This window comes from Barbus barbus (genome assembly GCF_936440315.1).
Source record: "Barbus barbus genome assembly, chromosome: 35".
NCBI lineage: Eukaryota > Metazoa > Chordata > Actinopteri > Cypriniformes > Cyprinidae > Barbus > Barbus barbus.
Window position 1 is genome coordinate 11,880,918 of NC_136763.1, and position 16,814 is coordinate 11,897,731.

The 16,814-nt window shown below is 36.2% G+C and overlaps 1 protein-coding gene across 5 annotated transcripts in view; it reads left to right on the forward strand.

The window, feature by feature from the left end:
* Positions 1-16,814, forward strand: part of kaznb (kazrin, periplakin interacting protein b) — an 85,825-nt gene that overhangs the window by 57,668 nt on the left and 11,343 nt on the right. For all 5 annotated transcript variants that reach the window (XR_013782904.1, XM_079393632.1, XM_079393635.1 and 2 more), the window contains 3 exons: positions 11,869-12,060; positions 14,948-15,084; positions 15,720-15,890. Coding sequence is in view for 4 of the 5 variants with exons in the window: in XM_079393632.1 (XP_079249758.1) it covers positions 11,869-12,060; positions 14,948-15,084; positions 15,720-15,890 (500 nt within the window). In the remaining variant the exon portion in view is untranslated. The remainder of the gene's footprint in view (positions 1-11,868; positions 12,061-14,947; positions 15,085-15,719; positions 15,891-16,814) is intronic.

Here is a 16,814-nt window from a genome sequence, read left to right on the forward strand (position 1 = left end):
TGATGGCAAAGCTGACTTTTCAGCATCAGTACTCCGGTCTTCAGTGTCACATGATCCTATAGAAATCATTCTAATATGCTGATTTGGTTAGTAGTAGTCAAGTCAAGTCAAGTCAAAGTTTATTTCTATAGCACGTTTAAAAGCAACAGAGTTACACCAAAGTGCTGTACAACAAATACAATACAGCAATAAAATAAAAAATAAATAAAAAAAAAACAGAGCCTTAAGCAGGCAGAACAAATAAGATTTAAGACATTTGTAGTATTAATAAGTTCCAAAGCTGATAGATTACGGTGTGTGTCTATGTGTGTGCGCGTTTTGGCCAGGCACTTCTGCTGCCCATCCGCTGCCTTGGCCTAATCTGTCCTTAATGAAAGTATGAATCAATTACCACTATCTCCAGTTGGCATGGGCAGGCTGAACTTGCTTGCAATTTAAACGCAGAGCAATTAATTCAGCACAGCTGTTGCCCTCAGATATCCCTACACAGAGGACTAGAAACACACACACTCACACTCACAAGTCTTCTCACTTTTTGCCATCATGCAAGCAAAATTTAATATGATTCTGCGCAGATGCCATGCAACACATGTGCTCTAAATCGTCTCTTCATCTCAAAAGTGTGCTATACACAAGCCACATTTTCTCAACAAATGGTGCACAAGTGTCACCCACAATCTCTCTGCATAGAGACTTGTAATGTGTTTTAATGCATGTATTTTGGTGCTGGCTCAAGTAGCTTTATCGTAGTACAGCAGCCCGCACCTCCTACTGTACCTTTTATTAATACTTCTGTGACAGCTCTGATTTGGAAATGTCATTTTGACGTGGGTGATATTTTTTGATATAAGCTCTTGTGTAGGTCTTAAAAGAAATGCTGATGTTGATTTTCTTCGCCTATATGGGGCAGCATATTTGGGTCAGGCTGCGGTTTTATGTGGAGTACGCAAATATTTCATCCGGATTAATAAAACTGTCTTAGAATTATGTATTTCATTTGATGTATTCAGTTGTTCCAAGGAGCAATCCAATCCAAATCCAAAACCGAGCTGATATTTAGCGCTTCTGACAGGCTTCTCTTCAGAGACAGTGTTTTGCAGTTATGGCTTGGCTCACTGTTTACAATTCCATTTACATTTATTCATTTAGCAGATGCTATTATTCAAAACAACTTACAAATGAGGAGAACTAAGGAGACCGAATCACTAAGGGCCATAAAGCAAAGTTTTCGAATTTGCTCTGGAAAGAACAAAAGTGAGAACTAGTGCTGAGAAACAGGGAGATCCTATGAAACAACAGAAAGATAATAGCAGTGTGTTTTGTTTTAAGAGTAAAGTTGTCAAGAATATTTGTGTTTTAGTTATAAATATCAAGTAAATGGTGAGGGTTAGTGCTGGTGTTGCTGCCATGATATTAACCAGAAAAAGGTAGATTGTGAAACTAGTTAGCCAGCATGGTCGTTTGGGAGAAGCTGGTTAACTATGGATAGATACAGATGATTTTTATGCTTATGTGTCTGATAACTAATCAAGAACTGGTTATTGTTATTAGGGCCCAAGCCAGTAAGGCGCAGGGCCCTATTGTTCTTCTAAGGATTATTATTTTTTTTTTTTTTTTTTTTTTTTATTTCAATCATCCGGGCACTTTTGGGGGCCTTAACGTGCCCGAAAACTCTTGAAAATCGGCACGCACATTGGAACCTGCGGCCATTAGGACGCCGCTGAGGCTGGGACCCGGGCGTGGCACAGGGGCTCTACGGCGCCCCCTGGAAAATTGTCAGAAAGCTTGATGTATAGCTCACACATACTTGCACGTATTCATATGAAACTCGGTACACATATAGAACTCATTGAGCTGAACAACTTTCACGCTGCATGTCTTAGGCTCCGCCCAACAGGAAGTCGGCTATTCAGGGCTGTTTAAAAAGCGCATGCTCTGGAATTTGATATACTCCTCTGAGGATTTCCATATGATTGCCACCAAACTCGGTGAACATGATCTCAAGACATTGGGGACGCTAAATTGCGAAGATATTTTTGATATGTCGAACGGTTTGCCCGTGGCGAAGCGATGAAGTTATGGCGAAAAATGAGACCCAGGAAATGCCTAATAACGTCAACATACATTGTATGATGTAGATCAAACTCCAGTGGTTTGTTCGTTGTATGATGCCGATCGGATAGATGTGACTATTATGACTGAAAGTTATAGCGCCACCAACTGGCTGCAGGAAGTGTGTCGTTTTCAAAATGATTTGAATTCAGCATCTTATTTTTACTCGATTTGCTTCAAACTTCACCAGAATAATGTCAAAACACGGCCGATGTAAAACTGTGAAGGGAATATTGATATCTAAAATTATGTTGCCATGGCAACGTGTCAAAGTTGAAAATTCGTTTCTGGTGATTTTGAGGCAGATAACATGTTTAAAATGTCATGAAACTCAACACACATATCCATTTTAATGATAGTTAGACACTGGAAAAAGCTCATAAACGGGCGTGGAAGAGGCACTCTATAGCGCCACCTTTTGTCAAAAATGGGGGGGTTAGTTTTAGCTACAGACACCAAACTCAGTACATAAATTGTACTTATTAATCCGGACAACTTTCTAATTTACAGTCATTAGCTACGACCAACAGGACGTCGGCTATATTTATTTTAATGTGGGTTTTTTTTTAAAACGGGCTGTAAACAAATTCATACTCCTCCAAACAGAAACACGGAAATCACACCAAACATTTTTTCTCATGATGCCAAAATACTGAAGATGCTAAATTGCGGACGGATTTAGGATATCTTGAACGATGATTTAATGGCAATTTATTAAAGTTACAGTAAAAAATTGATTTTTTTTTTTTTTTTTTATCTTTTAAGAGCAGCTTCCAAACACTTCATAAAAAATTACATACACAGAACAATACAGTCTGAGGATATGTGATTAATTTCATGAATTTACAATACACTATGCAGAGGAGAAAATTTAAAAACTATCAGACAGTTGTTACAATGCTTCTATGAGTGAGAGATCCCTGCCAGCCTGCAGCTGAGTGAGGGGTGGGGGTGGGGTGGGGTGTGAGTGACTGTGTGGATTGAGGAGCTGGGTGAGAGAGAGAAAGAGAGAGAGGGTCTGTTTTTTTTAAATCTTTAAAAAATGCTTATAAAGCATTAAAGGTTTTCATAACACTTTATAATTAAGTCTCATTTGTTAACAGTAGGGAATGCATTAATTAACATGAACTAACAATGAAAAATATAATTTTTTACAGCATGTTAATTCTTCATTGATAGTATGAACTTACAATGAACTAACAATGAACAAAATATTTTTAATGTTAGAAAAATAGTCATGTTCAAAAGAGAAACTTTAAAATTTAATAATATATTAACACATTTTGGAATTAATATTGATCAACATTAAATGGAATATAATTATGAATGATTATATATATATAATGATAGCTACAGACACCAAACTTGGTACATAAATTGTTCACATTAAGCCGGACAACTTTCTAATTTACAGACATTAGCTACGACCAACAGGAAGTCGGCTTTTTTTTTTATGTGTTTTTTTTTTTCAAAACGGGCTGTAAACAAATTCATACACCTCCAAGCAGAAACCACAAATTCACACCAAACACAGAACAAGACAGTCTGAGGATATGCGATTAATTCCATGAATTTACAGTACACTATGGCGAGAAGAGAATTTTTAAACTTATCAGAGTTCTCCTGTCTCTGTGCTTCTAATGTGTGCGGTAGGTGACTGGGTGAGTGACTGACTGTGTGAGTTCAGTGAGTGTGGAGGGGGAGAGAGAGAGAGAGAGAGAGAGAGAGAGTCTGTTTAAACTTCTCAATAAAATCCTTAAAAAATGCTTAAAGCATTAAAGGTTTTGATAACACTTTATAATTGAGTCTCATTTGTTAACAGTAGGGAATGCATTAATTAACATGAACTAACAATGAAAAATATATTTTTTAAAGCATGTTAATTCTTCATTGATAGTATGAACTTACAACGAACTAACAATGAACAAAATATTTTTAATATTAGAAAAATAGTCATGTTCAAAAGATAAAACTTTAAAATTTAATATATTAACACATTTTGGAATTGATTTTAAACATTAAAACATTGATTTCAACATTAAATGGTATATATTTATTAATGATGTAAATTAACAACAGTTAAATAATGTTGTTTTTTAACATTGGTTAATTCACAAATAACATTAAATATTAACAATATATTTTTTACTTTATTCATTTGTGTTAGAAAAAAATATTCATTTTAGTTAATGGAAAAATAAATCATTAAAAAATGCTTATAAATCATTAAAACCTTTGGTAACTATAATAATTTCTCATTTGTTAGCATTAGTAAATGCATTAACTAACATCAACTACCAATGAAAAATATATTTTCATAGAATTTAAAGTTTTATATGTTGTTCTGTGTGTGTGTGTTTCACAGAGTTGATGGTTTGGATTAACCCTTTAATTGCCGTATCCCTTAAAACCAAACTGCCAGAGGGTTACTGTGATGCTTGTGCTCGCTGGGCACCGTTTTATCGATGCCACCGGGGTGGCGTATGCTGACGGCTTGGGCCCGTCATCGCTGCTCGCAGCTATATTTTCTGTTTTATTTTTGCTTTTTTATAACCTGAAAGTCATTAGACTACAACAACGCAAATAATATCCATTATGAATTTAATAAAAATTATGTAACTTAAAATACTATGTTTTAATCACTGTAGTAACATGGCTTTATACTTGTTAGCATAAATAAATGTCAGAAATAAAAAATAAATATTTGTATGAGATTGCTAAATATATCTGATAAATGATATCACAGTCATACGACGGGAAAGATAAAATTTTGATTAAACATTATGAGGGCACATGAACTTGTGCATGGATAATAAATACTGCAGTATTCCAAAATAAAATTTTAAAAAACAAATGTCTGTTTTGATTTCATGTAAGCTAGCTAATAAGCCCAGCGGGGACACCAACATCCAAAATACAACAAAAGCTGGTCTTTTCACCACAGCTGTTTCTTAGTACAATGTAAAATGTTATTTTAATTAACCTTTCAAATGCATTTAGTGTTTTTGCATGCAGAGCAGCTCTGTGATTGACAGGAGGTCAGAGAGGCTGCGTGGCTGGATTCAGTGCTATCAAAGCGGGATAAGAGTATCACTCTCTGCCTCTCTCGACCTCTGCTCTCCTCTCAAGCCACAAATGAGAGCCGTGATTTGTGCTTCTGTAATTTGGTTCTCAGCCTAAGAGGCATTAGCAGCATGATCCATCAGATGAAGAGTGGCCCTCATCATCAAGGCACCAACCTCTGAGGTCTCCCGCTGCAGCCCACGAAATCACGTTCTTTGCCTGTGAATTATATCCATAATCATCCGAGTCGAACGGCTCACTAGGAAGCCAGTTATCGGTCTGCAGGGACGTATACGTGCCAATAGCTGCCCTGCTTAAAGCGTGTGCGATCTATTGCACACTTTGCCGTGAAGACCATTAATCTTTGCGTATAGCATATTAGTGTGTCTCTATAGATCAACTCTTTGCACCACGTTCATGTTTTTTAGTGTTTAAACATTTAAATCAAAGATACATTTACTTGAAAAACTAAATTGTTAAGATAAGAAGACTTCAGAGAGTTTTATATTGTGCTTCTTTCTCTTATACAGTTCTCATTGTGAGCATAAATATAACAAAATTGAGTGTGGTTCATGCTTGAAGTAAGAAAACAAGCCTAATTATTCTGAAAACAAGACTTATTGTCTTGTACAATTTTGCGGCAATCTTGTTTTAAGGATATTTTACTAGAAAACTAAACAAGATCCTGATTGAAGAAATATTCTTGTGGCATAATGCTAATTTAAAAAAAAATCAAAAATTAACCTCATTTTCTGTAGAAAATGTAAAAAGCAAAGTTGCATTACAGCACTTTATAATGAAAGTAAATCTTTGGGTCCAAAAATGTGAAGCCTATAATTCTATATTTTAAGAACTTCCATTTATTCTTCTATTAAAATTTGAGCGCTGAAGCTGTTTAAATTATTTTAGGTTATGTTGTCATGGCAACAAAGTTGTAAAATTGGATATAACTTTACTCAATTGTCAGCAGTTTTAGTTTTCAGACTAAAATCACATGCATGTTGTTATAGAGCTATACTATTAAATCAGATAATAGTTCTCATTTTCAGATAGGCCCCATTAATTTTCACTATAAGTGCATCACTATAATCCTTTTTTTTATATATTTGTTTAATAAAAGATTGGCAAATGGGATTAATTATTGTTTCTGTCAATTAAGTGCTGTCAATTGAGCTAAACCTGCACTGAACCCAAAATATTCCTTTTAGAAAAGTAGATTTTTTTTAAATTATGAAGAATAAAGACCTTACAGACTGACTTGTAACATCTGAAGCCAGATTTCCCATTGGTTTTAAAGCACGTAATATCCTCAAAAAGATTTACATTTACTGTAACTGTTTTTGCTGTGAACTTGTGCTCCTAAGGATAAAATGTAAAAAAAAAAAGAGGTGAAAAAGAACATATGTGATGAAACATTCCTTTGCATTGATCATAATATGTCAAAGGAAAAATCCAAAATCAAAGAGAGCCTTAAGAACGAGATTGAATAGTGTGGAATCAGAATAATCCACTTTAATGATATTCTCTTTTGTGTTTGATCGGTTCACCTTCTCTAACTCACACAGGCTCGGAGCGAGAGGTTTTTTGAACTCTCCACAGCATGCTGCTCGCTCATGTTAATCAATGATTAAAACCACTGCGGCTCACAGTGAAATCCCCTGCTGCTTCATGGTCATGGACTCTCCCCAAAAAACTCCCAAAATGTAACCTCGAGGTTTAGAGCTCTTAGACCGTAATATCGTAGCCAGTATCAAAGCTAATTTGGGAAAGCATTGTGGGAAAATGCCACAGACACTGTGCCCCGTCTAGAGGAAATGCTTTACATTTTTAATAATAGATTATTTGGATTTATAGTCGCAGCAAATCCTCAGTTGATTCATGTTTAATCCGTGGTATTAAATGTTTATGTAGTACATTGTTTAATGAGTAAAACCTTTGTTTTTGACAAACTGTGGATCTTTTTTATTCAGTAGGCTTTTTGCATGCAAAATGCATTGCGTTATAAATGGCCCTTTAATATCTGGATCATTCCATGAATCCAGCCACCCCTTGAGATTTGGAAAGTGTGCCAGAGCCTGGAGACACCTGCAACCTCTCCATCATTGACCTTATGTGGTCTAATCTGGGTTAGAAGTCTTTTAGGGCCATCGGGACCCCAGAACTTCATGTAAAGATGCACTTTGTTTTTAGAGAACCAACTCAATGATTGATTTCTGTGCTACAAATAATGCATAGTTTTTCCTCTTCTGCTAGGCTATTTTCTATAAAATCCTTTTAAGGACATTTTGTAGAGTTGCCTAAGGACCCAGTTACATTTACAGGTTGTTTGGGAGATTCATGGAGGTGGTTATACATCAGAACTTGTCTACAGATCCGTTGAAACATGTATTCTGGAGTTCAGCCCTTTACAAAATGCTTTATCACAAAATTGCAGAACCGCCAGCCAAAAACTGTCAGATAAAGACAATCTATGCAGTAGAAAATATTGCTGCCGCTGCAAAGTTTATATAGCTGGTTATTGTCATCTTTTTATGTGGCACCAGACAGCAGCGTCAATGTGATTGAGATTTTACTAGCCTATTAAATCATTTTCCTTTTTATGAGTGTGATGGAATTAAAGTTGAACAAGTATGTGGTGCTTCGCATCGACCTACTTGATTCTAGTTTGAAAAGCAGACTTGATGATTGAAAAATTAAATCCAGAAAATAAAGTTTAGTAGTACAGCTGAAAAACTGAGTTGTATTGTGCTGTCTACTGACTCGTCCATAACTGCTTCTTGACTTAGCTTAGTTTTTCTTCAATTTATCTTCACACTGAGGCTGCAAAGCAAAGAAGTGCACGGTTAGTTTGGCTCTTGAAATGATAAGTGAGAAGGAGACATGATGCCAGTGCGAATCGATTGAACAGTGCATTTTGGGGAATTAGGGGCCTGATTGCTTTTGTGTATATCAGCCTCAGTTCTTAGAGCATAAAAAGACCCAAAGACACTTTCTCCTTTCATGAAGTTCTGATGAGATTTCTCACAATCCTGTGAGTGTAGATTCATCAGCCTCTTCAAATAGACATTATGAACTCATATTTCAACTTGGTTCTGACTAAAAGCTGGCATTTGGATGCCTGATAATAAATACTCTCTGAAATACTTAATTCTGATTGATCGATTCAGCAATCAGATGTTTCCTAATATTCTTTATCATTCATGTCAATGCTGTGCATCAGTCCGTTCATCTGGGTAACTAAAACCACTGCTACTTCTATGTCTTGTATCACACCATAGACTCGCTTCCTTTTTTATTAAAAAAAAAAGAACGCTATTTTTCATCCTAGTTATCATAGTGAAAAATACCTCTAAGGACCTATGTAACTTTTTTCTGTTTCGGTAATTCTAGTACTTACTTATTACAGTTAATTTTATTATACTTTATCATTTTCATTTATTTTTTACATTTTAATAACCAAAGACAATTTTTAATAGTTTTGGTTAACAATAACAACTATGAGTAATGGACATTTAGATAATACACTGGTACTATAAAATAATTTCACTCAAATCAGTGTTTTGGTTATCTCACACAAGTTTATTGAAGCTGTATTGTTTGTTTTGGTTGTAATGTGCCTGTATTTCCTTTTGCAAATGGACATTCCTTGTCAAAATGTGCAGTTTCCCAGATCGCAGTAGGAAACATCGATTTGTTTTTATTCTGATATTTGTCTCTGACGCAACCTTTGACTTCTTTCTGAACCTCTTTTATATTCTCAAGAAGTGTTGTGGTCTGCTCATTTGTTTGTATCTTGGGACCACTAAGAATAAATAAAACTAAACAGAATTGTTTGTATATTTCAGCATCTCAGAGATCACTGTTGATCCAATCAATGGCTAGTATGTTGTTTGTTGTTGAGAGAACCTTTTTTATCCCATTATTTTTGAATTTTCAGAGATTGACTCTGGTGTGTGTTTGCTGCAAAATGTTTAACATGAAGGATTTTTATAATTTTTATGATTCATACATGTGTAATTTTATGATTCATACTCTTTGCATTCTCAGCCCAAGAGTTTGGCACAGACCAGCAGAACTGCTGTTAGAGCACAGCAACTACATAATTCTCATACAAATACTAATAGTAAGCCAAAGCTCTGTGTTTGTGCTGGTGCTTAAAGCAGGACAACAGCTGGACCCACTGCCCCAAATAAGTCTCCACTGAGTTAAACAAATGAATAAGTGGCTTTGGTCTCCAACGCGACAGCATGAAAGATGACACTTACCAGGAATAGGAGCTTCCTGTGCCATGTTGAAACCCAGTTGCTTGCCTCTCCCTGGTAGTGAGCACTGACCAATGGGTTGTCCCCGTCTCTGTCTTATCAGCAGTGCTGCAGACGCTCACATTGTCAACGGCTTGCTGAAGAAATGCCTCGAGCACCTGGTGCTATCTCTACTCGTGGCCGGCCCCTCTCTGTCTCACACGTTAAGAGTGGGATCGCTTCCAAACATCTGCTATTGAATTGCGACACTAGTGGTTTAAGTGATTTAATTGTCAGTTTTATCTGGAAGTGCTTTCATCGAGTGTTCTCATGTCACATTAAAGTGGAGATGAGGTACCAGTGGTTCCTGCACTCACACGGAGTCAACTGGCACATGCACCCTGCGATTAAATACAACTTATAAAATAATTACATCTTTGATTAATAAACTACTCTGTTAAATTACATAAAAATATATACACACTATTAAAATATTTAAGGGCTGTTGATTTTACACATTAATTTGGTGTGATTAATTTTGGAAAAAACATGTTTTTTATTAATGATTTGTTTTTTAATAAATTTTATAGTTGCTTTATTATTTATTAATAATTTATATATATATAAAATTTGTTTTTATTTTTAGAAAAAAAAACATGTATATTATTACGAGGACTAAAACATCTTAAAGGGATAGTTCACCCAAAAAAAGAAAATTCTGTCATTAATTACTCACCTTCATGTCATTTCAAACCTATAACCTATATGCTGAAATCCGAGAGCTTTCTGACCCTGCATAGACTGCAACTACCATGTTCGAGGCCCAGACAGGTAGTAAAAGACATTGTTAAAATAGTCCATGTGACATCAGTAGTTCAACCGTAACGTTATTAAGATATAAGGATCATTTTTGTGTGAAAATACACACTCTTCCGTCATGGTACTCTCATGAATGGTGGTGGAGACTGACCTGGAAGAGAAGAATTTGTTGAATAAACTTATTTTTGTTGTCTTCGTGCACAAATATTATTTCTTGTAGCTTCACAAAATTAAGGTTGAACCACTGATGTCACATGGATTATTTTAACGATGTCCTTTACCTTTCTAGGCCTTGAATGTGGTAGTTGCATTGCTGCCTATGCAGGAAAGTTCTTAGATTTTCATCAAAAATATCTTGTGTTCCGAAGATGAAAAAGGTCTTAATGGTTTTGGAACAACATGAGGGTGAGTAATTAATGACAGAATGTTCTTTTTTGGGTGAACTACAGTAACCCTTTAAAATTATAGAATTAACTGCCACTTTGTTCAGAAGTGTTTTTTGTTGTGTCTTATGCACCCAGGACTGCAACTGCCACTCAAAAGCAGAATGAAAAAAGACCCAATACAAAACCATGACATGCCTGGTGGGATGAATTCTACATTACCGTGTTGCACTCCAAGCAAAATACCTCATTAATTGTATTGATTGCTCTTGATAAGTCCTGTAGATTTATTTTATTCCAGCCAAACCTTCATTGTCCAGGCTGCAGCGTGGGTGCATTATAGTTTACCGTTAATTGAATTCTATTACTTGATAAGCTCCCTTGTTTCCCTTGAAAAAGATTGATGTCGCAGCTGTTGCCTGGTAATGCAGAGTACATTGAGCAAAGGCTTAGGTTTAATTTATTCACTTACTGAGCGTATATCAGCAGAAGCAGAGCGCACCTGACTGGCAGCTCCACTAATTCGGCTTACTTTCGCGACTCGATGATGTTCTGTGAATTTCCACCACATTAGAGGGACAAGACTTGAAATGAAATGTTGACAACAGAAAGTCGCCACATGAGCGACTTGAAAGTCCTTCAATCAGCTTTGCTCTGGTTTATAGGCACTCTCTGTGCAGGGTTGAGATATGGGCTGTTTTTTTTTTTTTTGTCATTCAAAGCAATGTAAGCAACACTCTTCCGCTCATTAAAAAAGGCTCTGGAACATTTTTGTCCTCTCAGCCTCCCGTCTCTCAATGCCTTAACGGTTTTCCTTGTGTATTTGTTGATATATTGCCAATTACCGCTGTTTAGCTTTAAGTGGGCCTGTGTCCCGCTCTTGTTGCTGTGGTTTCGCTCTCATTCCTAATGTGTCTGTTCTCTAACTCCCTTGACTCTTGATGAAAGAGCCTTGAAAATGGCATAGAAATTGTCTCTCACCCCCTCCAGATCTGAATGCTGCTTTTTTAGTATGTGATCTGCTTCTCTGTGATTAAAAAGGGATGAAAGATTGCATTGCTTAAGAGAGAGAAATAAAAACAATGAAATATCTTAACAGCCACTCTTTGTTTGTCATAATTATGCTGTTTCCTCTTAGCCTGCTGGCCACATGGAAAAAATTATATGTAGCATCAAAACAGAAGACTTGCTGAGAGCTACTTGTTACTAAGTGATTTCTTTATCTCCGTCTCTCTGGATTTCTCCTGCAGTATTGCTGAGGGAGGAGGTGGCTCAGTTGCAGGAGGAGGTGCATCTTCTCAGGCAGATGAAGGACATGTTGAGTAAAGACCTGGAGGACTCGCACGGTGGCTGCTCGGCCGACACGCTCTCTGCCGCTGAGCTCAAGGTGCAGCTGGGGGAGAAGGAGCAGGAGCTGGAACGTGCCAAGGAGGCCTTACAAGGTCTGAACCCCAATCACAAAGCCAATATTGCAGGATTACCAGAGAAATCCCCCCTGTGTGCTGTTCAAGCGCTTCACTCTCCCTAGACACATCAATACTGCCCGAGTTTACTCAAAATCATTGTTTCAGTAATAGAGATTGGTCACGGTGGGCATCCAACTGTCTAACTAGTCGATAAGTGAGGTTGACAAGTTTACAAGAAAGAAAGAAAGAAAATACGGCTGGACGATCTGACCTAAAATCGAAATAACTGAACATATTACCTTGATTAAAATTAATGAACGATTATTCTATTTATGTATTTATTTGCCCTCATACACGTAGTATGTTTTTAAGGGGAAAGTCAGGGTTGCCAATTTGGGCTGCTGCCACGGTTTATATTTAGTCAGTTTTTTAATTAAAGTGATCCCCCTTAGCACGATTTTGACGGAAGGGGAAAACTCCCAAGGGGAAAAAAAGGCGATTGGGTAGTTTTGGTAATTTTGAATAGCAATCGGGCTTGTTTTCTTCACGGATCTGGCAATCCTTGTGAAAGTATTAACAGAATTGACAAAAAACAATGTGGGAAAATTACGTGGTTAGAGGTTCTGAATTTCAGTTACTTCGATTAATCGTCCAGCTCTAATAGAAAATGTAATATGTATTTATGAAATCTTAAAATAATCAAACATATTATAAAACTAACAATAATAATAAAATGTATGATTATAAAATTACATAGTATGTTTTTAATATTTCTATATAAAGCGTAGTATAAAGCTGTTTGTCAAGAGGATGGAAAACAGTTTAAAGATTAAAGAAATGCCATCAAAAGAGACCTTTCAAGTATGTGTATTTCAGTTGAGAACGTAATGCCTTTTCTGTCACCAGATACTTTAATGTGTGTATCTTATCTGCTATCTGTTTATCTGTTGTGTAATGCTCTTTTAGTGTTTTTAGACTTGTATAAACAGAGGACATAAGCACTGGAAGAAAGAGTTGGGTTTTGATATATAACGTTATTCGTTCAGAAGTGTGTCTTATCAGTGCGTTCCTGCAGTGCGAGCTGGAGGTGCTTTCAGAATGAAGAGTGAAGGGAGGGTTTTTGAAAAGTGGTTTATGACAGCAGTAAACTCAAGTGCTGCTGACGTATAAAAGTGTCATGGCAACTATTTTGTTTTAGCTGTAAAGTGACGATAAATTTTTATGCTCTCAAAAGTGTGGAGCACTATGTTTGTTTTTTATTCAGCAGGGATGCATTAAGATGATAAAAAGAAAACATTTATATATAATTTTCTTCTTATTCAGTATATTAGAATGATTGTTGAGTTATAAAATGAATGCAGCTAGCATAACACTCAATAATTTACTCAGTGGAAATGTTTGTTCATATTAAAATCATCCCAGACTTTTGGTATTATGACAATACTAAGCACAGTTTAAGACATTGTTGAGCTCCTCGGAATCACACGAGATGACACCCTAGACTTCCTAGTAATCTAGATAACCTGCATTTTTCTCAGGAGAACAGTCTACATTTACTCTCCATTTAATCTCCTTTTGTAAAATGTTTCACCTGAAACGTGTTGGTGCTGTCTTAAAAAAATGTTTTGTTTAATTTTTTGTTAACTAATGTATTGACATTAACTAATGTATTAAGTTTTCAATGTTTTTAAATAGATAACTTTAGCCAGTCAGATGGTTAATTCTTTTGTCTCAAGGCTAGAGTTGCATTAACAGAACCGCAGCTGTCAATATCTACAGCAAACCATAGCATCATATTTGAGTCTGTACATGTCTCAGATATCACAGTGTTGACCAAAGTATCTAAAAGGAATCACATCAAAATATTATCTAATGGTTCTTCAACACTTCTAAAAGAGATCTCCTGTACATTGAACACCCTGCATTCAGTTTTGACACACTTTACACTAGGTCAAGTGTGTTACTTGACACTTAGTCATTTAGTCTGTAATGTAACACCTGTAGTACCTAAACAGGAATTGGAAGCAACCTGCCAGTCTATTAAAAATATTCCACACACGACAGACTGCGTCAAACAAAAAAACTGCAAACTAAACCGGATGTGGCTTATTTTGGCCCTTGTGGAGTAAAGAGAAGATGGGTTAGAGAGGGAGAAGTGATGGGTGGCAGGGTGCATGTGTGCTCATGAATGTCAATTGATAAGTCTCGAATGATAGTGGAAAAACGGGTTTGACTGTGGAATGAGGAGCCTTCTTCAGTTTGAGGGGGAAAGAGACAGTTGCCTCAAGTAAAATAAATGATTTACTTTGTACAAGCTGCAAGAGAACAGACCTGCACACTCTTAAATGAAATGTTAATAAAAGATATTGAATTGTTATGAGGTGTTACGCCTCACTCTTCCTCGCAAATTAAACCCTTGAAACTGAATGCATTTGTGTTTACGGTTAATTATTTTATAACAAACAACACAAATGTCTTTTTTCCGTGTGGGATGTTTATAGTGGAGCATGGTGCCCCTTGGAGGCTGTTTTGAGCAGTGCACTGCACTATTATTAAGTACAGTTTTTATTTATGCTAGTGATGATAATAATAAAACAAAACACTTAAATTCAACAATAAAGAATGCCTATTTTTAAGTAAGACTATTTTTTGTACACACACACACGCACACACACAGGGTAATCCATCTTTTTGTATTTCTACAGCTCTTATCTGACACACAGGGGGTCAGAGGACAACCGCAGATGCTTGTCATTCAAGGGCACAAAGCCTGTATTCGTGTTGCAGCCAAACTGCAAAAATGATGAAATATAAATGTTACGATCTAGGAAATACTCAGATATTTATATACTTGTAAGATGTACTAAAAAAAGAGAACGTTTTTACTGCATTTATGAATATGATTGTGCATGTTTGTGTGTAGCTATGAAGGGTGATCGGAAGCGATTGAAGGCAGAAAAGGCTGACTTGGTGAACCAGATGCAGCAGCTGTACACCACACTGGAGAGCCGAGAAGAGCAGCTCCGAGACTTCATCAGAAACTATGACCAGCACAGAAAGGTGAGGTGCATAACCTGTGCATCAAATTCACCACTGACACTTCAGTTCATTATACGCTTTATGTGCATCTTCTGACATAATCTTTCAAAAATGAAACCGTGCTATAATTATTATTTAATCTTTTTCTCTTTGTTCAGGGTTACACCAGATTTACAAAGAACAATTAATTTAACACTGGCTGATATGATCTTTTGTCAGGAGTGTCACTCTTAATTAAATGTAATGAAAAAGCAATGATTTTATCTTGATTGGGGCGGCCCAAGTATTTTATCAAATTCTCTTGTGTTTTTATATTGTGGTAGCACCCACCACAGACATAAAAAGTAGTATTTTCTTTATGTAAATGATTAAATAAAATTGTATACATTTACGTTTTATTTCAAATATACTATTTATCATATATCTTTGCTTGTATTATTTATTTTTGTTTGTTGCTTTTATCACTTGTTCAACAGTTGTTTAATAAGTAAAATAATTTTTATACTTTTTTTTCTTTTCTTTTTTTTTTAGCATAATGCATTTAGTTGTGTGTGCAAGATATAGGTAAACATTAATTCAACAGAATGTTGACAGATCCACATTGAGCGTGTATGAATGTTGCATGTGTATAACGGAAATGTGTGCTGTCCCTGCAGGAGAGTGAGGATGCAGTAAAGGCTCTGGCTAAAGAGAAGGACATGCTGGAGAGAGAGAAATGGGACTTGCGCCGGCAGACCAAAGAGGCCACAGAACAAGCCAGCGTCCTGCGCTCCCAGATAGACATGAAGGAGAACAGAATCAAAGAGCTGGAGGCAGAGCTCACAATGGTGAGATAGCATCTCTCTTCATCCGTCTCTCTCACAGACGTACACTTCCACTTCCCACAATGCCATAAACACTTACACCTCTTATTTAGTCTCAACTCATTCTCTACTGGCGGTTTGCATCTCTTATCAATTGAGGCTCTCAAATTACGTCTCAGTAGCTGAGACTGAAGCTATATCAGACTCTAAATTCATCAGTTAAGATCCAAAGATGGATCATGGAACCCCAGCTGCATTGTGCAATTTTACATTTTTCTGGATTGGTAGTACGATGTGTAAACAGCCATATGGACTCATGCAGTCACACAAAAATCCCCATGAAGAGGCACATGGCTGTCAACAGTGCAGTAATAGCATCATTACTCACTTCGTGTGCGTAATCTGTTGTGCCCCACCAGTACACACACACACACACTCTCAAGAGTACTAATGATTCCACTCCCACTGAGATTTTGAAATCCACTGTTTTTCACCCCGAGCGATCTGAGGGGTTAGATGTTTTATAAGTTTAAAACTATTAGGAAATATTTAACAGTACTCTATATATATATATATATATATATATATATAAAGAGTTTAGATGCAAAAGCCTCTAAGTGCAGTTTGAAATTTTGTTCTAAAATGAGCATTTTTATCAGGCTCCTATGTTTGTGTTCAGTTATTTCACTTTAAGGGCGATGAAAAGAACCTTTTTTTAATCAACTGTTTTCTATTTGTATACATTTCAAACTGTAATGTATTCCTGTGATGGCAAAGCTGTATTTTCACCTGAATAAATATTACTTATTATTATCCATCTAGAAAACAGCTGTGCTGCTTAATATTTTTGTGGAAACAGTGATGTTTTTTTTTTTCAGTGTTTTTAAAGCACTTTATTTGACCTTCCGAAAGTAGATGCATTTAGGAATCATTAAGATTACTTACAAC